The following is a 26,003-nucleotide window of genomic DNA, read 5'->3' on the forward strand; positions in this document are numbered from 1 at the left end:
AAACACTAAAAATGATAACATCAAATTCTGAAGGTGATTTGAGGATTTCGCATACTCCTAGATTTCCTGTTGCAGTAATCAGTTCAATTCTTTTTAAAAAGGTTTTGGTAATATATTTTAAGAGCCAAACTTTTTTTCAGAGCCTTTAACCTTGAAATACTAAACCTGAGAATCTTTCCTTGGAAAAGTTAATGTACACCAAGAGTTTTATCCAAACATATTATATATAATGAAAAAATTACAGACAGCTAAATATCCAAAACTAGGTGAATTTTAAAGTATGGACAGTTAATTCAATTAAATATGATATACCTACTAAGAAAACTGATTTTAGAGTATATTAGACATCCGGTTCTAAATATGTCAGTTTTAGTTCAGCTGATCAAATGTGCCTCTCTAAATAAATGACCAAATGAGGCAAGACATACAGTCCCACAGAGGATTTAGAAATATATATATAAGGAAAGAAAAATGTGGCATATAACATGAAAGAATGAACAGTTCAATGGGAAGACAAAAAGAGATTAATTTAAGCTGGTGGTCTTGTATTTCAGTAATCAACAACAACAAAAGAGTAATCAAGGACATTTTACAAAAAAAAAAGGAAGAAAGAAAAGTAAAGAACATTCCAAGAGAAAAAGAACGAGAACATGGGCAAAGGGAACCAATTCATATATTTGAAAAATGAGAGGGTTTCTTGACCACTGGACTGTAAAGTGAAGGAAGGGCCAAGTACATAGATTTTGGTCAGAATTTAGAGGAGCGTAGAAGAGTAGTTCATTGATTAACTTTATAAACAGTGAATGATGAAAATAGCACTTTCCCAAGATGAGGACTCTATAATATTTTTTTCCAATATCAATAAGGTATACTTACTGGTAATTGTGGAAAAGAATGGTATAATTTGCGAGAAACTATTTGCCTCCTTCTGGTTAAATTTTAGTTTTTATGATGACAGTTAAATCATTTCTTCTTAATGGATTTGAAATTATCCACATTAAAGCATATCTTATCAAGATAAATTACTTCAGAAGGCTTACAGAGGTCACTAAATTATTTATGCCATTTCCCATTACTCTTTCATTCAGGGTTTGTAACTGAGCTAAAGGTCTTGTGTTACATATGCATATTTTTTTCATCTTATGGAGTTAATTTATTTTCTTTTAATATCTTCAGTTTTTGCTGTCAGTCTTCCTTTAACCATGTATTTGTGTTAGTTTGGAAGTCAACTTTGGAAAGTGTTTGTATTTTAACCTTATTCATTTTAAAAAGTAGTCACACTGATTTTCTGTGTCACAGTTAGGGAAAAGATAAGTAAAGTCATAGAAGGAAGCTGGGGTGTGCTTTCACTGGGGGGAAAAATTTAGCATCCTCTGTGTGCTAATGGATTCTTAGCAGTTATCCATTCTGGTTTAGTTTTACTGAAAAAATAAAGCCCTGTATGGGAAGTTGACTTGTGAGAACTGGAAATATAAAGTCCAGGAAAACCAAGTTAGATAATTTACACTCTTGACTTCCTTTACCTTTTTACAGTTTAATGTTCTTTGTGCTGAATTTCCATGTATAGAGACACTGTATCCAGTGAGTATAGTGTTGGATCCCTGATGCCTTCCTTGGAGAATCCAATACTCTGTTCAGAGAATGTGAACAAGGTGGATTATACCCCTCCAGCCCTCCAGAGGCTACAGAAGCCTAAAAGCCTAGCCTCCAAGTAGAGCTCACCCTGAGAAGCCAGGCGGAAAACAACTGTTGTGATACTTGAGGAAGCAGCAGGCATCTTGTATTCATAATAAATAAGTTCAGCTCCATAACTCATGGGCTTAACCATCTACCTTCATTCATTTCTTCAGATGAAACTCTTGTAAAAAAGCTTCTTATATTTATATTCCTTTCAAGGGAAGATTTTGTACAACTACCATTGTGTGTGTTTGCATGTGAGTTTCAGTATAAAAAAACTGGATCGTGTTCAGTTCAGTTCAGTTCAGTCACTCAGTCGTGTCCAACTCTTTGTGACCCCATGAATCACAGCACGCCAGGCCTCCCTGTCCATCACCAACTCCTGGAGTTCACTCAGACTAACGTCCATCAAGTCAGTGATGCCATCCAGCCATCTCATCCTCTGTCGTCCCCTTCTCCTCCTGCCCCCAATCCCTCCCAGCATCAGAGTCTTTTCCAATGAGTCAACTCTTCGCTTGAGGTGGCTAAAGTACTGGAGTTTCAGCTTTAGCATCATTCCTTCCAAAGAAATCCCAGGGCTGATCTCCTTCAGAATGGACTGGTTGGATCTCCTTGCAGTCCAAGGGACTCTCAAGAGTCTTCTCCAACACCACAGTTCAAAAGCATCAATTTTTCGGTGCTCAGCTTTCTTCACAGTCCAACTCTCACATCCATACATGACCACAGGAAACACCATAGCCTTGACTAGACGGGGTGTTAGGCACACTTTTATGTCTCTTGCTTTTTTTGCTTAGTGAACATCATGGAGATCTTTCAAATCAACACAGAAATATCTGATTCATTCTTTCAACAACTCCATAATATACTCCAATGTGGACATTATTTTCATTCATTTATCCTGTCTTGATGGAGACTTTTGTTGTTTCTAATTATGTTTTATTGTAAACAGTGCTACAGTAAACATTCTTGCTCATACTCTTGGCAGTTGCAACAATGTCCATTGGAAAAATTTCTGGCAGTGGAATTTATCCATCAACATGGTACATGCATTTAAAAGTTTGGCGAATGAGTGGTCCTGAATTGCCCACTAAGGAGATTGTTCCAATTTACATTTCCTGGAACAGTAACTTCCTCCTATCTAACTGCCAGCACCGAGCAGTGTTAGAATTTTTGAGTTTATGACAGATTTAAAGGCAAAAAAGATACTTCATTATTACTTTTACTGGCATTTCTTTATGAGTGAAACAGCATTTTTCACATTTGCTGTTTGAATCTCTTCTGTAAATTGCATGTACTATTATATGTGTTACAAACATTTTTCCTAGTTAACCTGTGATTTTGATTTATTTATGAATATTTTACCATGATGAGATTTTTATTAGTTTTTATAGTATTCGTCTTGCTTATAAAGGCCACACCCACTTAAACATGATTTCCTCCAGCCCTTTTTAAATTTAATTTTTAATATTTATTACTAAATCTTTGATCCATCTGGAACTTACTGCATATTGTGATGGTATTGGTTTGCATTCTCCTTGAGACCTTTCTGAGTATAATCTGAAACCTCCATAATACAGAGGGCAGGGAGAGACTGAAGACCATTCTAGATTGGTGGGTCTCAGGTTTAAAAATCAAGGGAACTTATATACAAGTAGATCTCCAAACCTACCTGCTACAATCTTAAAAGTTTATATAGAAACTTTAATGGGATTTAGTCACATACACAGTCAACACTGCATTTCTAACTAAAGGCTGTATTCTTGGCCAGCCACTAGCATAGTGAAGGCAAGCAGAGTGCACATTCCAAGGACTGGGGAAAGGATGAGGTACCTCTGATTATCTGGGCCCAGCTCGTGGGTCAAACTGGTGGTCACATCTTTTTGATGACCTCCTGAAGCAGATGAGTTTCTGAATGTCCGTGTTAAGTCGCTTCAATTGTGTATGACTCCTTGCAACCCCATGGACTATAGCCCACCAGGCTCCTCTGTCCATGGAATTTTCCAGGCAAGAATACTGGAGTGGGTTGCTATTTCCTTCTCCAGGGCATCTTCCAGACCCACGGATCGAACCCATGTCTCTTACATCTCCTGCATTAGCAGGCGGGACTCTGTGTTTATTCCAATGATTATAAAATTGAATGTAACATACAAAATTCTCACATTTGCCTGAGTCAGTTTCTGAGTTTTCTCTTCTATTTCCCTGAGCTTATTGACTCTTTTCTGGTATTAAACTATTTTACTTATCCTGTTTTTATAGTATTTTTAATATGGTTTGGGATAAGCATCCTCATTATTCTTCAATTTTAGAATTTTTTTCCTGGATAAATATACAGGTATACTTTTTAGGATGTACTTCAGTATCACTTCCAAGAAATGATGTTTACCTTTTAGTTAAGTTAATATATTGATTTACAGATTACATTAGTGAGAATTGATATTTTTATCAAATCAGGTTTTTCCAACTCAAAAACAAAGCATATGATTTCAGTTGTTGAATATCCTTTGGCAGTGTTATGATGATTTCTTCATGTAGGGTTCTACCTATTTCTTGCTTTTTTCTGTTTTTGATGGCGTTTATAGATGTGATATTTTCTTCCCTTTTATTTTCTAACAAGTTATTGTTTATACATAGAAACACTTGTTTAAAATATTGATTTGGGGGACTGTCACCTTTCTGAATTCAGTCATTAGTAGTTTTTAATTAATTCTCAATTTTCTAAGTAGATGTTTATTTCATCTGCAACTAATAATTGGTTTGACTTCTTCTGTTCTAGTATTTCTACTTTTTATTATTTTCTCATGTCTAATTCCATTAAGACATTAGTTAGCTGATGTAAACAACTTTGCCTTGTTTCTAACTTTAATAGATATACTCCTAATGTTTTATGATTCAGTGTGGTTTAAAATCAATATTGTCACCTCTGCTCATTAAGATTGAATGTGGTCTTTTGTGAGCTTTCAGTGCCTTTAGATCAGCTATGTTCTTTCTCCTTTGACTCATTCATAAGCATGTCCATATAAATATATTTATAGGTATAGATAGTGCCTTGCCTTCTGGGGTTTGATGTACTTAGTTGTGATATGTTGTTTTAATGCATTGGTGAATTCTATTTTCCAAAGCTCTGTACTGTTTGATTTAATATTCTTAAGAGATATTTCTCTATTGTATTCTGTTTCCTGCTGCTTTATCAGGTTTTACTATCAGTGCTATTACACTGTCTCTGTAAGATTAATTTTTAGACTTCTATTTCTGTGCTCTAAGGTCCCTAACTAACATTAGAATTGATTTGTTTTTAAAAAGGATGAAAACCTAAATGTTAGACAGCCTTTAAATTTTCTTCCATTGCTCTTATTACAATTTTCTATCAGTTTTAATATAAATGTTAGTCACATATTTTCCTAGAGCCGATCAGGGGGTCTGATCTACCAGGGGCTGTAGGAGGGGGAGGGTTTAACTATAAAGAAGTAACAAGAGAATTTGAGGGGGTGTGTAAAGGAACTGTTTGTATCATTATTATGGTAGTTACACAGTTTGAACATATACTAAAGTTCATAGAACCGTACACCAAAAATGAAAAGATAATTTTACTATACAATAATTTTTTAAATAAGGTTTTAAAGCATAGTTATCCCGGGATCTCTTTCCCAAGATTTCTCATTTGTTTCTACTGTGAACTAGGCTAGATCAAAAACAGCAGATTCAGGTTCAAAGATAGTTGAGAAAGACCAACCCAGTCTTACTTTAAGATTGTTGTCACTTCAGGTCTCTACTGAAGTAATATAATAAAAAAAAAAGCAACAGCACAGAATATCAGTGAGAATAGAGACAAAGGAGAAGTGACCCCTGGGACCTCTTGGTTGCTTACAGAGACCAAGCTGGTTGATCCCACCTGGTCAGGGTGGGAGGTGCTATGTCAGCTCCCCATGAGCCATCTACTACCTTCTAGGAATATTCTGCACCACAGTTACATATTTCCAGGTTCAGCTTCTTACTGTGTCATGGTGTCACAAGTCAAGGCTTAACTCAACAGGATTTTGACTAAAATCTGCATTTATAACAAGCCTATCAAGATATTCCAGTTCAGGAGTCCACAAACAACAGATGCACCCAAAAGAGCCATCCAGCGGTATGATTTGTTCTGAATGTCTCTAAGCAGTATTTTTCAGTTTCCTCTGTTAGCTCTGAATATTCGTTCACTCATGAATTAGTGAAGAAATGAAGTAGGTAAAATGTTTTTATTTTTCTACCTTGACCTCGCGAAGGAGCTTTGTTAGATACTAGCAAATACTCTATAACACGGAGACCGAAATACTCCATAACATGGAGCCTGTATTTGTGAGATTGACATTAACACATCTAAAAGAATTAAAGTTACGGCAATATGATCCTTAACTTAAGGCCAATGTAGATAATCATAAAGTGTGCATATAAAATTATTTGTAAAAGGCTGACCACACTGCACAAAAATGAAGTAATACCCTCCCCATGAAATTTTAAAAAGATAAATCTTTTTGTGTTTATATTTCCAAGTTGTTATTTACTTGGCTGGCCACTAGATGGTGCGGTTTGTTAATTTATTCTCTTCCATTTTATATTCGAAGCAGATTTCATGGCGTGCGGTTTTCACAGATCATTTTCTTAATTATTATTAACTTCGAAGTTTCAGATTTTAAGAGATAGTCAGTGTGATGAAGTCAGTGCTAGAACCCTGTTCCCTGCCAGTGTAGTGCACCTTACATAAAAACTATGGAAAACACTTTCAAAAGAAGCTATCAAGATGCTGATCTTGAAATTTTCGGAGCAACAGCAAACAAGCCAGGATGTGGTGCCCAAACAGAAATTTTGAGCACTTATGTTAGTCTTTAATTTTGCTGAAAAAATGTCTCCATTGTACGATGAGCTATCAGTGAATTTTAAAAGATTTGCTGTAGCACTTACACAAATTACAGATAAGTGGACCAGACCCCACATCTGAGCTCAGACCAGGCCAAAGACCAGCCCTCAGAAGCGGGTTAGTGTATTCAGGGCAGATGTAAAGTTGAGGAGGTAAGACAGGTGGCTGGTGCCCTCCTGTCAGAGATCAGCAGGAACACAGGTGTGAGGGGGAACACAGCTGGGCTTATTGGCTCATTATCATGAGGAGTGCATGCCCAGCCGAACCAGGGGCATCTCAGTAAGAGGGAGAGGTTTCCAAGGCAGTGAGTCTAGAACAGACAGTGTGAAGACCTCAAGGCAGGTGTGGATTTGTTTAAAAAAAAAAAAAAAAGGACCTTAGAGAAAAAGCCAGTATTTGTGTCTGGCATGAGTAAGTGGGGTTCGGGGATGGGAATGATTTCTGTAGGTCTTGCATGGTAAGGACTCTGGCCTTTACTCTGAATGAGTTGGAACCCACTGAGAATTGCGCTTGCTTCTAATAGACTTCTTTTGGAAGAATACACAAGGTAATACTGATTGATTACAGGAAGAGGACACCTGAGTGAAAGAGACACTTGATTTTAACTTCTTTCCTTTTGGATTTTGTGCCATGTTCAAGGTTACCTATTTTTTAAGATAGCTGAAATATAATTTTAAGTGATCTTGTATAACACATTATATACTAAAACTTAGTAAGACCTTAAGATGCTTAACAATAATTCTATGCTCTCTTTGATAAACTTATTCAGGAGACATGCTAAATAACAATTGCTTTTAAATGCTAAATAACACTTTTATGTTTTGTTGCTTTCTACTCTAGGTGCAAAAGTCAAGAAATAGACAAGTACGAGAATTATTTCCAGATGGTTTTAGTATTCATCACGCAGGCATGCTTCGGCAGGACAGAAATTTGGTTGAAAGCTTGTTTTCTAATGGGCATATCAAAGTCCTAGTCTGTACGGCTACATTAGCCTGGGGTGTCAATCTTCCTGCTCATGCTGTTATTATTAAGGTGAGAGCTTACCTTCCTTTTTGCATGGATTTGAGATATCTTAAAACAAACCTGTGGGTTGATTTATTTAGAAAATTATTGTGATTTGGCTGCTTCAGTGACTTTGAATGTTATTCATATAAGGTCAGAATTATTTTCTCCAAAAGAATCTAGTTTATATTGTGAAAATTTAACTCTATCACAGATAATGAAAGGATTAGTTAAAGTACACTTTTGAGATCTTGCCATATTTGCCTAATTTCAGTATTCAAGTCATCAGGATTATATTTGTGTGTGTTTATGTAAATTTTTATTAACTTTCCCTCATCTAGGGAACACAAATATATGCTGCAAAAAGAGGCTCCTTTGTTGACCTTGGAATTTTAGATGTCATGCAGATATTTGGTCGAGCCGGAAGACCACAATTTGACAAATTTGGAGAAGGAATCATCATAACAACCCATGATAAACTCAGCCATTACCTCTCTTTGCTCACTCAACAAAACCCAATTGAGAGCCAGTTTCTGGAAAGCCTTGCAGATAATCTAAATGCAGAGGTAAGAGCTAGTAAGCAAAAGGTTGGAATGGAATCATCAGCTTCAAGAAAGACTAAGAAAAATAAAGGTTGAGTTGATTGCTATTTTGTAATATTTAATAATACATTTTATTTCATACACAGTCATGAGACACAAGAGGTGGAATGGTGATATCCTTGATTAGATCAGAGCAATATAAAATGCAAATGAGAACTGATAACAACTCATTGCTAAAAGACTGCTTTTAAGTCATGAGGTTTTGTGAAAGGACAGAAATCTAACCACAGCTATACACACTAAGGAAATAGTAATGAAAACAGCTGTGTTCATACAAACTTTTATAAAGTTTATTATGAAGTATTTGATAAAGTTTTTATAAGGTTAATAAAGCTCTTCTGTTTTAGCTCATTCGATTAACTTTGTTATAGAAAATATGATTGCTTAAATTGAGCTACAGTATTATAATTTATTTCACTGTGATGTGTTTTTGTGTTCAGATTTAACTAGCAGACCCTGGAACCCTAGGTAACATCGTAACTGGTAAAGAGGATAAACATTCTAAATTTAAGAACCTGTGTGTCAAACAATCAAACAAGTTTTTGCTGTTCTTATGGCATTTTTTATTGTTGTGCTGTCACTCAACACTTTTCTGTCTCTACATCCCTTCTTACTATTCAGGTTGACTCAGTTTTTGAAAGTAGGTGGAATATAACTATTAAATACATGAATAAGTGAAATATTTGAAGTATTGTAGAAATTTCACTTAGATCTATTGATGTGATCTACAAGTCTTTTTAGAGGATGAAACACACACTGCAATTCCTCTGTTAAGGAGTATATAGTCCAGAATGGGAGAAAAAGATACAAAAACGCAGTGCAATAGTGTTGGTAGGTAATAAAGTTCTAAAGAAGGATTCAGTAGAAGGAGAAAACACCTTTGGCCCCAGCCTATCAAGAAAGGCTTTGTTCATGAAGGTGATAAAACTTGATCTGGGTTCAGAAAGTTAGGTAAGGGTTAGAAGATCTAGTTGGAAGTTAGAAAAAAAATCAGGAAAGATGCTGCTTTGTAGCAGCAAAATTATAAGAAAATAAAAAAATTAGAAAATTAATTACAATGTAGGGATTGTTTCCAAAACAAATACTATAACTCAGTTTTTATCCTCATTGCCTACTATAATGGCATGATTTTAATAATTAGATCTTGGGTCACTAGGATCTATGATAGAATAGTCTGTTGTACAAAGACAGTAGCAATGGACTGAGGATGTGCCAACCTGCTGGGTACTTTTTGTATATTCTCTCAGTACTGATGCTCAGGAGATATTGTTCTCAGATAGATAACTGGCCCAAAGCTCATGCAGGTACTAATTTTTGAAACTAGTACTGTTCAAACTCAAGTCTTTTTAACCACAAAAATAGTCTTTTTATTATAGCCTAGATTTCAATTATATAAAATGTGGTAAGTTAAAAATTAATACATTTCTCTATATTAATTAACCTACCATTTGCCACCTTCTGAGACCAGGACTAAATATTTTCCAAAATGGCAGTAATCATTTCTCTTAATTACAATAAAAAGCAAGATATAATTTTATGTATAATGTTTTATATATAAGCATTTTATATAATGTTTATATAGTTATAGTGTTTTATATAATGTTTCTAGAAAAGCATATTAAGAAAGCCTACATCTTTGTAAACTTAGATTTTCCTTGATAGCTTTTTGTAAGTGGTAGACACCAAATAGTGATGCTTTTATGCAAAAGACACAGATGAGTAACTCTTGTCCTCAGGAATTCTTTTTCTTATGGACTATAAAATTCCATCATCAGTGAAACTATTTGGTCAATTCCTGAGAAATTAAAAATGAATTGTAGCCCACAGATTCACTTCATATTCATAAACTGCTTATTAGTGTTTGTCATTTTCAGAAATGTCAACTGTCTGGAACCGTAATTCCATTTAATACTATAAATAACATTCAAATAACAAAACATATACCTTGAAATTTTTTGCTAATATAGTGAAGTATAGCCATTGCTAAATTTTCTTCATCTTATTTTGTCTACTAGACTAGTTCCCAATTAAAGTAAATTTTCTTCTTAAGGAAACAAATTCCCTTAAATTATAGTTTGAATGTGAAATTAAATTTGGTAATCTGTGGAAGCCAAGTGTGAAATTAGTTTATACAATGAATGTGTGCTGTGCTCTCAAGGTAATGAGTTTTTCAGTCTTTAGATTCCCAAAATCTTTGCCAGACTGTATAGCAACAATGATCAACACCAAGGTCATGTTAGATTAGGAATGTTGCCCAGACTGCTATCCTTGAACACTAGGTTAGAAGAACTGGAGAAAGTATTCTATCAAGCAGTCATTTTAATGCAGACATTTTATGAGGCATCTTTGCTAATTGATCCCTAATCGGGCTGACCACCTAATACTAACTAATGCCAAAAGGTCAGAAGTTCCGGCTCTATATATAGCATTTCATTCTGCTCTGTTAGAAACACTGAAGCATGTTTGAGGCTTATGAAAATTTATTCAGCAGACGTGACTGGGTACCTCGTCTGTGCCAGTGCCCTGTGGTCCATACTTTAAAATGTATTAATCTTTCTGTAAGTGTACATACATTCTTTGTACAGAGTTCCTCGCGTCTACACAGCAGTGCACGTGCATATGCGTGCTCAGTCGTGTCTGACTCTTTGTGACTGCATGGACTCTCGACCCCAGGCTCCTCTGTCTATCATCCTCTGTCCATCTCCGCAGGGTATAATACAAGCACTTTGTCTTTGGATTTATGGCCTCGGTAGCCTGACATCTTCCCAGTTCTGACTCTGGTTACCTTCCAGAACAGCTCTTCTGCTCTAGATAGGCTCTCAGTCCATTTGCTTCACCTGTACAGCACTCATCTTCCCATGTTTAAATTAGGAATAGTATCACTAGATTGTTGTGAAAGGCTAACAAACACCTGTGCCAAGTTGTTATTCAGTACAAGATTATACCACTATATTACTTCATAGTCCCTTTATGCTCAGCCCCAAGTATACTTGCTACCCACACAAATTTTAGGGGAATAAATAAACAAATAGTGGTATAAATGTTGTTTGCATACATGTACTAGAGGGATTTGTGTATGCATGTGTATTTATCTAAATATGATTATTACATTTGCTTGTTTAGTTTTATTTTATTTCAACTAGCTTTTTAAAAAGCACATACAAATAAACAAGGTAACTGTAATGACTAAAGTTTAAGTAGATAAATCAGATACAAAATGATACTTTGAGCCTTCTAAATCACCAAAGTTGAAATAGATTATTTTTTTCCTCTTTTACTTAGCACTTAAATCTCTGTTACACTATATACTAATGGCACTTTTATAAGTTATACATGTTAGGTGTTTTTCTTTAAAAGCATTTTTGAATACATATTGTGTCCTAGGCACTGTGGATAATGGTTTCATAGATGTCATCTTAACTAGTTACATGTATCTCACCTAAGGGACTACAGAACTTCTTAAGACGAGGCACCAGGCTATATTTATTGCCATATCCATTGTACTTGACTTACTGGCTTCTTGTATGATTATTGGGATGAATGAATAAATTTCAGAGAGATACTATGAAAAATACTTGTTCTGTGTAAGCCTCCTATCAGATCAGATCAGTAGCTATTGCTGCTGCTAAGTCGCTTCAGTCATGTCCGAGTCTGTGCGACCCCACAGACGGCAGCCCACCAGGCTCCCCCGTCCCTGGGATTCTCCAGGCAAGAACACTGGAATGGGTTGCCATTTCCTTCTCCAATGCATGAAAGTGAAAAGTGAAAGTGAAATCGCTCAGTCGTGTCCAACTCTTAGCGACCCCATGGTCTGCAGCCTACCAGGCTCCTCCGGCCATGGATTTTCCAGGCAAGAGTACTGGAGTTGGGTGCCATTGCCTTCTCCAAGTAGCTACTAGGAGACCACACATATTTGCAAGTAAATTTTTATTGTTGTCACTAGGTGGCATTCAAGGATTAATCTCACAGTATGATGTACCATCATAAATTTACATTCATTTTTCTGAGTAGTCTTTTCCTTTTTGGTGAACATTTGAAAGACTTGTATTACTTGATCCAGGTTTTGCTACCTACGTGGTCTTTTCCTTTATTCTTATCAGTGCCCAGCAACAGCTAATTACCAATTATTGTTAATTTATTCTCTAATTTTGAAAGTAATATGAAGTTTATTTTATTTTTTATAAAATTTTCTACTCAGGAGTTGTGTGATGTTATTTTAAAATATCTATAAATGATAAGGGAATTGATACAATCCAACTCAAATAATAGAATTAAAAATAGAGAATGCTATAGGATATCTTGCCATATTATCTAACTAGTTTCCTTTGCCTAAGCAGACTAAAAAATGTTTAACTGTGATGTTTGTACATATTTAGGAAGTCTTGTAGAACTCAATCCTTAGGTAAATTTTAATTCTTGTTACACTTTGTTTTGTAGAAAGTCTTACAGTTCACATTTTAATAAATGTGTATGTTTACTTATACTGTGGTCAGTTTTAGTCATTGGTTAATATGTAATGTAAATTTTTTTGTTCTTTCCAGCTTTATGGAGTTATAATTGACATGACATTGTAAGTTTAAGGTTATACAGTGCAATAATTTGACACACATATGTATTTGTGAAATGTTCACCCCATAAAGTTAGTGAACACTTCCTTCACCTCATGTAATGACCATTTTGTCTGTTGTTATGTTGAGAGCACTAAAGCTTTACTCTCATATCAACTTTCACGTATAGAGTACAATAGGATTACCTATAGTCATGATGCTATACATTAGATCCCCAGAGCTTACTCATGTGCCTGAAAATTTGTACCCTTTAACCAACATCTCATTTTCCTTACCCCTCAACTCCTGGCTACCACCATTCTGCTGTTTATGAATTTGGTGTTTTTAGATTCTGTATATAAAGGAGATCATACAGTATTGTCTTTCTCTGACATATATCAAGATAGTGTAATTTTTTTAAAAGATAGTCAGCATCTGCCTTGTCATTTATTTAAGGATGAATAGTATGATATAATACTATAATGGTATTAAATTGCTATATGTCATCTCCAACTAAATAAAGATAGCTAAGCCTACACATACTTACTTTACAAAATTAATTATGCAGAATGTAAATTATAATATGAGAATAAAGCAAACATTAATGGTTATTTTCTTTAATATTTTATACTAAAATAACAGGATTTATTTTTCCTTCTTGTCTCCTAAAATTTGGTTATTTAGGGTGGAGACCATCAGTTATCCTTTGATTAAAGTATTACGATGTAAAAATTTTTTCAGGCACAAATTCAGGAAAAATTATTCAAATCTGAAGTGGCATAACTTGGATAAATTTGTTAATTAAAATGAACACTCTAAATAGAAGCAAAATGACTACCTATAGATCCAGTGTCTAAAAAAATGTATTTTTAAGATTTTTCACTGCAGTTCTGTGTTAAGATCATTTTCTAGCAATTCCATTCATTACACAGATTTTATATGTTATCATTGTTTTAAAATTATTAACTTTGGTTTCATTAAATTACCATATTATAAAGTTACATTAAAATGCTATGTTTAAAAATTTCAGAATATAATCTAAAGAAATACCAGTGTTTATTATAATTCAAATTTATAAATAACTATTTTCTCCCTAAGATAAGTTTACCAATAAAAAGATTAAAACCACTCCCTGTTCTTGTATGAATTTTTAGGTATATATGTTATTAATATGTATAAATCCCAATAAAATATTTGTGCCAAAATTATTGCATTTACCATTGTATTTATATTATATATTTATACTAGTTATGCTGCAAATGGGAATCTTTAGAGGAAAAAAATTAATGTTATGATACCCTTTGTTATTTTGGTGATGACAGTATACAAAATCACAATAAAGAGGGATAAAATCATCAATATTATGTTTTATTTGTGGTACAGTTACATTTAAAACTATCAATAATGTTGTCACATTAAATGAAGCCAAGATTTAAAAGAAACAAGAAGAAGAAGAATTAATGAATACCAAAATGTTTTTAATACTATATAAAATTAAACGGGAAAAATAATCCAATGCAATAATAGTAAGTAAGGTCAGTTTTGGCAGGTAGCATATCTAATGTACTGTTCTCAAATGAAGCAGGGCTGATTTTTAATTAATTGGAGAAATGTCATGGCCAATAATTATGCTTACCTTCTTTTAAATACATCATAGTGATGCATTTTAAAAACTTAGCTTTTGACAAAATGGTCCTTGATGCAATGTTTATATTCAACTTTAATGCATTAGTTTAATTTTTGTTATATTTTTGATTTGCAGATTGCTCTGGGAACGGTTACTAATGTGGAAGAAGCAGTGAAGTGGATAAGCTACACTTATCTTTATGTACGGATGAGAGCAAATCCATTAGTATATGGCATCAGCCACAAGGCTTATCAGGTAAAAAAACTCATTTATTAAAAAAAGAAAGTCAGACCTCCTTTTTAGTTCTCTAATCCTTTCATGGTATGAGGATAAATATTTGCTATTTCTGCTTCATCTGAAAAGAGTTAGGTACCTGTAAGAAAAACAGAGCTTTAATCTTTTTATAGAAAATACTGATGTTCAAGTTGGATTTAGAAAAGGCAGAGGAACCAGATATCAAATTGCTAACATCCACTGGATCATCGAAAAAGCAAGAGTTACAGAAAAACATCTACTTCTGCTTTATTAACTATGCCAAAACCTTTGACTGTTTGGATCACAATAAACTGAAAAATTCTGAAAGAGATGGGAATACCAAACCACCTGACCTGCCTCTTGAGAAATCTGTATGCAGGTGAGGATGCAACAGTTAGAACTGGACATGGAACAACAGACTGGTTCCAAATCAGGAAAAGAGTATGTCAAGTCTGTATATTGTCACCCTGCTTATTTAACTTATACTCAGAATACATTATGAGAAACACTGGACTGGATGAAGCACAAGCTGGAATCAAGATTGCCGGGAGAAATATCAATAACCTCAGATATGCAGATGACACCACCCTTATGGAGGAAAGTGAAGAAGAACTAAAGAGCCTCTTGATGAAAGTGAAAGAGGAGAGTGAAAAAGTCAGCTTAAAACTCAACATTCAGAAAACTAAGAATATGAAATTTGTTCCCACCACTTCATGGCAAATAGATGGGAAGACAATGGAAGTAGTGGCAGACTTAATTTTGGGGGGCTCCAAAATCACTGCAGATGGGGACTGCAGCCATGCATTAAAAGATGCTTGCTCCTTGGAAGAAAAGTTATAACTAACCTAGATAGCATTTTGATAAGCAGAGACACTACTTTGCCAACAAAGGTCTGTCTAGTCAAAGCTGTGGTTTTTCTAGTAGTCATGTATGGATGTGAGAGATGGACTGTAAGAAAGCTGAGTACTGAAGAATTGATGCTTTTGAACTGTGGTGTTGGAGAGTCCCTTGGACTGTAAGGAGATCCAACCAGTCCATCCTAAAGGAAATCAGTCCTGAATATTCATTGGAAAGACTGATGCTGAAGTTGAAACTCCAATACTTTGGCCACCTAATGCAAAGAACTGACTCATTTGAAAAGACCCTTATGCTGGGAAAGATTGAAGGCAGGAGGAGAAGGGGACAACAGAGGTTGAGATGGTTGGATGGCATCACCAACTCAGTGAACATGAGTTTGAGCAGGCTCTGAGAGTTGGTGATAGACAGGGAGGCCTGGCATGCTACAGCCCATGGGGTTGCAGAGTCGGAAACGACTGAACAACTGAACTGAACTGAAGGAAAATTAATTTTATCCCCTGTAATTATTTTACTTTCTTTATACCTCTTTTCTACTGATACTAATGATCTTTATGTTGTTAATCAATTTAGTATTCAGATGAGTTTCCATTTGATACTACTATTTTGCTATGATTTTTTTAAACTATTTTTTTAATTTAGTTTTTGGAATAAATTAGACATGAGGAAACTTATAGACTACTTTTAATAATAGGGTGATGTTGTATACAGTATGTTCCTCTTATCAAATCCTTCTAAGTCCTTGTTCCTAAGTTAATAGATAGCATTTATGAGTTACTATCTTAACAGTTTGGAGGCTGAATCGGTCCTGCTGAGAACATAGACTGAGAATCAAATGCATGTGGTCACAGCTCTTCCTACAAACTTCACAGCTGTGTGGTCCACATAGCTTACAGATTCTGTGAGATCTTGTCTTTTCTTTAGAACTCTGCTTTATACCCTGTAAATGCTTCCTAATTGCAGATAAAATCCAGTTATTCTCTAATGAATATACTATTTCACCACCATCATATTGATATTCACTGGTGTTAAATCAAAATTAGAAGAAAGGTTGAATTTAACTCAGAATTATAGTCTTCCTCCAGTCATTAATTATGTTGGCTTAGTTTGTATATGTATTCCATGGTGTTATCAAAGCTTCCCTGGTAGCTTAGATGGTTAAGAATCTGCCCGCAATGTGGGAGACCCAGTTTCAATCCCTGGATCGGGAGAATCCCCTGGAGAAAGAAATAGCAGCCCACTCTAGATTCTTGCCTGGAGAATTCCATGGACAGAGGAACCTGGTGGGCTTCAGCCAATGGGGTTGCAAAGAGCTGGACATGACTGATCAATTAACATTACGTTAACATTATAGTTTTCCTCCATTTATAAATAATAATGGCTTAGTTTGTGTATACATTCCATGGTGTTATCAAAGCAGATGGCTATCTTTTTTCTTCTTTATTTTTCCTTTTCATATACAGTAAATGTGATCATGGAGAACTTTTGAAACTTAAGATTTAGGAGGGGGAAATAAAAATAACAGCAACAACTAGTTACGAAGCTGTTCATCTGAAATCACTTTTATTTGTATATTAAATACTTAGGTTTACTCTTTTACTTAATACCTAAGTATTAAGATATCTAATACTCAGGTATCTTCTTTTACAGCCAGATTGCTATCAGCTATAAAATGTAGATGTGTTGTAACCTGTAACTTTATACATTTTAAAGAATAAGGCACTAGCGTATTACAGATACAGGCTTTGTGAGACAGGTCAATGGTACTATGAAAGTATTCTGAAGGAGTAAATTTAGGAAGACAAAACACAACTTGTTTTTTTTTTTTTTCCATGGGCTAAAGCATCTCAAATCTCAACATAAACATACCAATTGATTTCTCTTAAAGTACCAGGTTAATATCAGAAGTCATTTTTATATGATTTTCTAGTATAAAAAAGTGACTTTTTTCCCCCTTCTGAGGTACATGGTTTTATAGCCTTCACAGTTCAGATAACTAACCTTTTTTCTGACCTACGTGTTTTTATTACCCAATAAGAATTTACAGCTATAAAACTCATGTGAACTAACACAAATAATTTAATACTTTAATTCTTTTTAGTGGTTTAGTAATATGTGATTAATAACATGGTTTTATAAGGTAAACCTGAAACATGTATTATGTCACTTAGTGAAAATATTTAAGACCTTTTTGGGACTTCCCCAGTCGTCCAATGGTTGAGACTTTGCCTTCCAGCACCCGAGGTAAGGATTTGATCCCAGGTCTGGGAGCAAAGATTCCACATGCCTCGCGGCTGAAAAACCAAAACCTTAAAAACAAACAAACAAAGAAAAACCCCACAAGCAATGTAACAAATTCAATAAAGACTTAAAAAAAAAAAAAAACTTTCTGTATTTGCTAATATGACTCTTGATTCCACCTTACTTCCCTACAGTTGATTTTCCTTTGCCTCATTTTTTTCTGATTTATTCATTTTTTGTAGCTATATTTGGTGCATGAACAAGTTGATATAAAAATCTGTTAGAACAAATAGTAGGAGTATTAACTCATAAATTGATTTCTGAAGTATTTTATACTTCCCCTCACCCCTTGGAAGGTCATACTTCAGTTTATTGCTTGTGGCCAGACTGCAATCTTCAGGACTTGGTGTGTGTACCTGTATGTGTGTCTGTATACATATATTTACACACACATATCTTAGTAACAAGAACATTTATTAATATCCAGTGTTAATGTCCTTTCTGCTTAGAAAAATACTGCAAAGTGGTTTTCCCACCACAGTTATGAAAATTGTTAGAACACTAAAACCATGCTTTTTAAAAGATAACTTTTCATTTATTTTTATATACCCTTATTTCAGCAGAGGAAAGCATTCTCACTATCATTTCTTAAAACAGCTGATAAAGCAGGACTATGATTTGGTATTTTACAATTCTTATTTATTTTAGTGTGGGAGGGAGAAAACAATGATTTTTTTCACGTATCTAATTTCTAATCCTGATTAATCTTAAAGATTATAAGACTATACAGAAATTTTAGATTCTAAAATTTACTATCTGAAAACAATATACAGATTGATAATTTTCATTAATTTTAAAAGCTTTCTTTATGTATGAAATAAAATATTTTCTAATTGTTCTAACTTTTAAAAAATGTATTCTTTTAACATTGTAATAAAAATGTATGCTAAAGCATCAATAGAAACATTTAATTTCCATAAATAGATATACCTTTGCAAATGATGACTGAACAATTAGTCAAGTGTTTTTTTGTTTGTTTTTTTTCCTATAGATTGACCCAACATTAGCAAAGCACCGAGAACAGTTGGTCATTGAAGTTGGACGGAAACTAGACAAAGCTCGGATGATTCGTTTTGAGGAGCGAACTGGATATTTCTCCTCAACTGATTTGGGTAGAACTGCTAGCCACTACTATATTAAATACAACACTATTGAGGTATTATACTGAGTGGAACAAATAGAATAATGTGTCTGTTTTTAAATGTATATACTTTCTGGACTTCAGAATATAATATTACTATGGAACAAAATTCATTTAACTTTTAGGAATTCAACAACATGCACTCAGTAAAGATAAAAAAAAAAAATAGGACTTTAAATATTCAGGACCTTCTTGCCATCCTGCTCTATGAGTATGTCCCAAGCTGTAGATGAACCCAAGCCTAAAACCATTGAGCATATTAGACCTGGGGAATAAAGTGGGGACTGTTGGCTTATTGATGTCCATGAATAAGAAGTTGAAAAGTTAATTACAAATTATTGAGAAACACTGACCAAAAAGGATTATAAAAACTAATAAAAATATTAGGGCACTCAGCTGTACTATTTGGACAGTTTAAGAGATTACTCAAAGATAATTTGTACTACACAGTGGTATCCTTGCCTGTTGCCTTTTAATGTAATCTTATGTAAGGTAGAGTACCACCATAATATCTATATTTTAAATAGTACATACTTGTCTTCATGTGTATTTATATACCTATGTATGTACCTTCATTGGAGAGGGAAATGGCAATCCACTTCAGTATTCTTGCCTAGAGAATCCATGGACAGAGGAGCCTGGTGGGCTATATATAGTCCATGGGGTCTTAGAGTCAGACACGACTGAGCGACTAACACGCACACACACGTACCTTCAGGTATTACTACATGGTAAAACTTAACAGTGATTACCTGTGAAGAGAGGATTTAAATTTGAATGGAGGGAGATAGATCAAGGTGAAATTTACTCATTACTCTTTTTATAGAGAGAAGGTTTGAATTTTCTATGTTCACTTTTATTTTTGTTCTTAAAATTGTTTCTTAAATGAAAAAGTAGTAGAAATCACTAAGATGAGATTTCTTCAAGAATATGAACACCAAAGCCTGTATGAAAGTTGTGTACGTGTTAAATGTTTTGTACTTATTTAACATCTGCTTATGCATATAACATGTTTCAGAAAACATTTTCATGTGCTTAATAGCTTTTCCTCCCTTGCCACATTCATATCTCCTGTTTCTATAGCACTTTGTGTGTGTGTGTGTGTGTGTGTGTGTGTGTGTGTGTGTGCGCTCAATCATTCAGTCATGTCTGACTCTGTGACCCGGTGGACTGTAGCCCACCAGGCTCCCCTGTCCTTTGGATTTTCCATGTGAGAATACTGGAGTGGATTGCATCCTCTTCTCCAGGGGATCTTCCCAGCCTAGGAATTGAGGAGCATCTCCTGCAGCTCCTGCATTGGCAGGTGGATTCATTACCATTGCATCACCTGGGAAGTCCCATATATCACTTTGAAAGTGTGAGTCACTCAGTCATGTCCGACTTTATGCAATCCCATGGACTGTAGCCTTCCAGGCTCTTCTGTCCATGGGGTTTTCCAGGCAAGAATGCTGGAGTTGTTTGCCATTCCCTTCTACAGGGGATCTTCCCAACGCAGAAATCGAACCCGAGTCTCCTACATTCCAGGCAGATTCTTTATTATCTGAGCCACCAGGGAAGCCCCATATAGCACTTTAGGTTTCTTCAAAGTCTTTTAACATATATTATCTCACAACTGTGATCTCTTAGTTCCTCAACCCACAACATTTCCCCCAGCTCTCTACAGCTTGCATCACCTACTCATGTCCACTTGTTTGTCCAATAAGTTTCCTTTCTCATTTGTCCACCTGGTAGTGTGTTGCTGGCAAACTACATCTTAAGCCTGTTTGCAGCTCACTTTCAGAAACTCGAGCCTTTTTTCAACTGTATTTTTATTCTGATCTTTTTCTTTGTGATTTTCTGAATTTCTGTATGCCCTTACTAACAATATTACAATATCTTTGCCAGAATCTTCAGGTTACATATTTTTAGTTATCCCTCCATCAATTTTATGTGATATACGATCAGCTTAAAGCCAGAGAATGGTATAGATTTCCATATGCCCATGCTGAAAATGAGCCAAAACCAGAATGCTATGCTGAACATTGTTTTAGATATCTAATGTAGGCCTCATTAACTGATTTTATTGATTTTTTTTTTTCTTCTAAAGATCTTCTCTAGCTAAATATTCTTTTTAGCCTTTGATGACTTTAATAATTGTTTAATGACTTGGAGCAGTGTGCTACAAACCTTGTAACTCTGCATATTCTAGGGCTCGGATGTCCTTTTAGAATGTGTGATTTATAGTCAGGTTTTGAATTTAAAATATTTTACTAGGCCTTCTATTTTAATCAAATGTAACACTTACTTTGGTAGACCTTCAATGAACTCTTTGATGCTCACAAAACAGAAAGTGATATTTTTGCTATAGTCTCCAAAGCTGAAGAATTTGATCAGATCAAGGTAAGATTGCTTGAAGCTTGAATTAAATGCATATGTCATATATGTGTTTATTCATTTATAAACATTTACAATAAATTGTTATTCCTATACAATATAAACTATATGACACTTCACATTTTGAGTACCAGCCATGTTGTTCCATTTATCAACAATGTCCAGTATTATAGATTTTGATAGTATTTCATACCTGACACCATTCTTTGCTCTCTACTGCAAATCAAATACAATTTAAGTAGGTTTTATGGTAATGAAACTATCATAGAATTTAGTGTGTAGATTTTGGTTTATTTGCAGTGTAAGGTTCACTGAAGAAAATATAAAGGACATGCATGATTCAGACTTAGATATGAATATTTCTGTAGTCATATTGTAATTTAATCTTATTAACAGTGAAAACTTTAATGCTTTGAATCATAGTACTTCACAGTTTTAAGCTATGAATGTGTTATACCATATAAAAATATATGACTGTAATGAATGCATTTGAAGATAATTCAAGTTTGCTGTAATCCATTTGGGCAGAGGTTTTACTCTGGTCAAATAAAAAATGAAATCTCATCAATATAAGGATGGTGAGGTCAGAAGATTTAATTTTTGTGGCGTATCAAATTTTTATATGTCAATGGCAATTTTAATATTGGTGATGAATAATAAAATGTAGCTGTATCAGTCTCAAGGTAGTTTTTCATTGTATTTTATTAGTAGCCTATGAAAAAATTGTTTTTATTTTAGTATACAAAAGAAAAATGTTGAGTAATGACATGGAAACTTTTAGAACACATGTAGTATGGTTTAATTTCAGTGTAAACATTTTAAATAAGTCAGCCCAGATAATTCTATAAAATCATGATTCTTCCAGGTCAGAGAAGAGGAAATAGAGGAGTTAGATACCTTACTAAGCAATTTCTGTGAACTCTCAGCTCCTGGAGGTGTAGAGAACAGTTATGGGAAAATAAACATCCTGCTTCAAACTTACATCAGCCGAGGGGAGGTGGACAGTTTCTCCCTCATATCAGATTCTGCATACGTTGCACAGGTAAAAATATTGCTCCCTTTCTGTTTTCTCTTCCTTGATTACTTTTAGAGATTCAAGGAATTAATTCATGCTATAATGTATTGGTTCATGATTGACATGCTGTTAAATCAGCATTTTATCTTAGAACTGGTTCTGTTTAATTTGTATGTCTTTTATTCCATTTTATGCTATTAGATCAGGAACAGAGGTCAGATTTGGTTGTCATTTTGGCTTTTTTTTTAATGTTGCTCTTTTACATTTTAGCATGTAAAAATATCAGTATCTGATTTTTTTTCTGTTTTAAATGGTCAAGTTCATTTCTGTTACTTAGAGCAATACTACAAAAATATTTCAAGCAAAAAGAAAACATTATGGAAACTTTGTAGCTTTTCTCAAAAGTTAGAAATGTAAACAATTGTTTTTAACCATTAGACAGAGTTTAATAAATGTACCTCATATCATATATTCAGTATGATATATCTTTTATTTTTAAAAAGTCATCTTCCCTACTAAGCTGATTCTTATAAATTGAGGGCTGAAAGAAAATTAATCCATAAATTGCAGCTCATTAAATATTTAGCTTTTAGAATTATCATAATATAAAATGTTGTAATATTAATGTTTTTATATTCAAGAACTCATGCAATATATAAAGTAGACGTGTGTGTGTGTGTGTGGTAGTATATACCTTTCAGATGAGAGGTTTTCCTTCTAGGGAGAAATATTTTTTATCAAAAATACTTTTTTCCATTATTTTTATTGAGTAATACCTCTTGTAGGTTAAGTAGAATAAAACGTTAATCATCCTTTAAATATAGAAACTATTGCATTATGTGGTTTCTTTTTGTAATTTTGTTCAAAGGCTTAATATAGAAAAAGTGTGTTTGTGTTAAATGATTACTGTTAATAACTATGTATACACCAGAGTACTTTGAAACAACTGCAAACATGAAATATTTACAAACGTAAACCAAGATACATTAGCAAACAGTTTGAATGAAATGCAGTAATTTAATCAAAGTAACCAAGAAACTAGATGATGACTTCAAATATAAAGTAAATATGGATGTGGTGAAAACATCTTTTTTTTCATTTTGCAACTCATATGTTTCTGCCATGGAAAAATATATGTATTCTCAAAAGCCTAAAGCTGTAGAAGGAACCATTGTTTTTAAAGTCTTTTGTTTTACCTGTTTTTCTGAAAGATAATATATTGTCATTTTATATAATCTAATGGTTTTGTATTGAAATAGTTAATGATTTAATGAAAAGGCAAAGTTTTACTGCATTCTGGATGGATAATCTGACCACATTTCTGCTTGATTCAAGATTATGAAGATATTATCAGAGACTGATTTACAAATTGCTTTACAATATAAAATTCATGGTCTCCTCATGATTGGTACCCAGAAAGTCAGTCTCAGAAGGTTGAGGATGTATCTCAAGGCATCCCTGGTTCTTCTTAAATAGCTCCTATCGGTTTATCATTCTTGACTGCGTTAAATAAATTTTGTTGAGTTTGGGGGTTTTTTGTTTGTTTGAAGTTTAAGCCATTACTAGTTCCACAAGCACTGTCAGATCTGTAAAATGGTACCTTCCTTCTGCACTCCTGAGACTTTCTCTCAGCCCTTAAAATAAATCCTTAGTTTTTTTATTCTATGGTGTTATAAAGGAGCCTGTATCTTCTGCATGTTAGAGATTTTGATCATTGTTCCCACCCAATTTGTATCATTCCAGATTTAAATGTCCTATTTGTATTATGTCACACAGAATTTCTCTTTCCATTTCTTTTAGCTTTTAGGGAACAACCACAGGCTCTGAAATATTAAAACGCATTTTCAAACACAGTTGAAAAAATTAGGCTAACAGTTTTTAGAAGAGAATCTGTAGGAATACCTACTTGATAGCTATAAAATGTTCAATTTATTTATCATTTTAATGCCTAATGAGAGCCATCCTATCATTTTTGAACCATATTAGAGATAGCCTCACATGCTTCTAAATACCATTTTTTAAATTTCTAATACTGAAACAAATAGTCGAATTTATCAAAAGATGAATAACACTTTTTTATAAAATGTAAAACCAAAGCCCTTAACTCTTACGATTATTTTTCACCTCATAATTTCAAGCCATATCATGTTTGCTTTTTTTCTATTTAAAATCTCATTATTTTTAATCTATTTTTATGATTTTGACCAGATTTAACATTCCTCATTTTCAAATTCACATGTTATTAGATATTATAGATGTCTCTAAGTCATGATTTTTAAAATAATCTTCCGTAAAACGATCTGAAAAGTTAATAATAGAAGGAAGCAAAACAAATGAAAACTAATTATGTGAAAAAGAGCCTCAATTATTGTGTCTTTCTATATGTCTGTGAATCAAGTTTTCCTCAGGTCACTGAATTTAGAATCTTGGTGTTAACTTTGTTAATGTTTAGATCTAGCTTTCAGAAGATACTCTGACAGCAACTTTCCAAATTATTAAAATCACTAAACTGTAGTATCTTCATCTATAAAATCATAATATCAAGACCAAATGCATTTGTCGTAAAAATTAAATGAGATAATATATATAAAGCAATGAGCGCATTGCCTGGTTTGTAAGGAAGCCATTAATATGGGTAGTTGCACTCATCAACATTTTTTGTTATTCTTTTCTCACTAATTTTTCTCTGACTAGATCCCAAGTCTTCTGCATTTCTCCAAACAGCTTTATAAATTTGATCATTACACTGTATACCCAAGGACATCCACTGCTGTCTCTTAGATTCTAAATGGTTTCCATAACCTCCTAAATATTTCACATGCCTTTTGTCTCATCTGCTTCATTCCTGTTTAGGGAGATGTGATGTGGAACTTCCTAAGAACTTGGAAATAAAGCTATTCTTGGAGAATTAACCAGAATAGCATCCACATAAAAGGATCGATTATTCTTGTGTAAAAATAATAAAGATAATTAGAGGTATATGAGGATAGATGTTGCCCACAATTAAAGGATGCAGTTTGACATACTTTTTAAACTGAGTCTGAATAATAATTTCATTGATAAATTAAAAATGACATTGGACCTAACCACCAATCCCCCTTTTCATTCTTCAGAATGCAGCTAGAATTGTCCGTGCTCTTTTTGAAATTGCTTTGAGGAAACGCTGGCCTGCCATGACCTACAGGCTCCTGAATCTTAGTAAAGTCATTGACAAGAGGCTTTGGGGTTGGACTAGCCCTTTGAGACAATTTTCAGTCTTACCACCACACATTCTAACAAGATTAGAAGAAAAAAATCTTACTGTGGATAAGCTGAAAGATATGAGGAAAGATGAAATAGGTAAGAAGGAAGCAAAAATGTTTTAATGTAACTGTTACATGCAATTAAAATATTTTGCTTAATGTTACAAAAAGCACTATGAATTTTCATTTTACTACAGATAAACTTTTACCATTTTATTTGTTTTTTAATTGATCTAAACTCAAGCAAAATTTAAGCTTCTGAAAAATCTTTAAATTTTATGTAGTTACTCAATGAAATTATTAGTTAAAATGGAGTTTAGGTTGTCATACCCTTGATTATTTTACAGATACAATCTTAGCTACAAATAATGAGAATTAGTTAATGACATTTATTCTCAAATTATTTGTCAATATTTAATTCATTTCATTGCCTTTTGTGTTGTGTATCAACAGTATTTCAATAAAAAAAGTA

The 26,003-nt window shown here is 33.8% G+C and overlaps 1 protein-coding gene across 5 annotated transcripts in view; it reads left to right on the plus strand.

Annotated features, from left to right (window-relative positions):
* The window catches only part of ASCC3 (activating signal cointegrator 1 complex subunit 3), a 338,200-nt gene that overhangs the window by 192,972 nt on the left and 119,225 nt on the right, over positions 1-26,003 (plus strand). For 2 of the 5 annotated variants that reach the window (XM_086316372.1, XM_086316373.1), the window contains exons 15-21: positions 7,412-7,603; positions 7,915-8,139; positions 14,485-14,604; positions 18,752-18,916; positions 21,194-21,280; positions 22,140-22,316; positions 25,403-25,628. In XM_086316372.1, the coding sequence (XP_086172498.1) occupies positions 7,412-7,603; positions 7,915-8,139; positions 14,485-14,604; positions 18,752-18,916; positions 21,194-21,280; positions 22,140-22,316; positions 25,403-25,628 (1,192 nt within the window). Of the gene's footprint in view, positions 1-6,776; positions 7,119-7,411; positions 7,604-7,914; positions 8,140-14,484; positions 14,605-18,751; positions 18,917-21,193; positions 21,281-22,139; positions 22,317-25,402; positions 25,629-26,003 lie in introns of those variants that run through there. The other 3 variants (XM_086316374.1, XM_086316376.1, XM_086316375.1) reach the window with 3 other exon arrangements.

The sequence above is a fragment of the Bos grunniens genome, chromosome 9, assembly GCF_055505025.1.
Source record: "Bos grunniens cultivar Pamir isolate PY7600 chromosome 9, Bosgru_T2T1.0, whole genome shotgun sequence".
Lineage (NCBI taxonomy): Eukaryota > Metazoa > Chordata > Mammalia > Artiodactyla > Bovidae > Bos > Bos grunniens.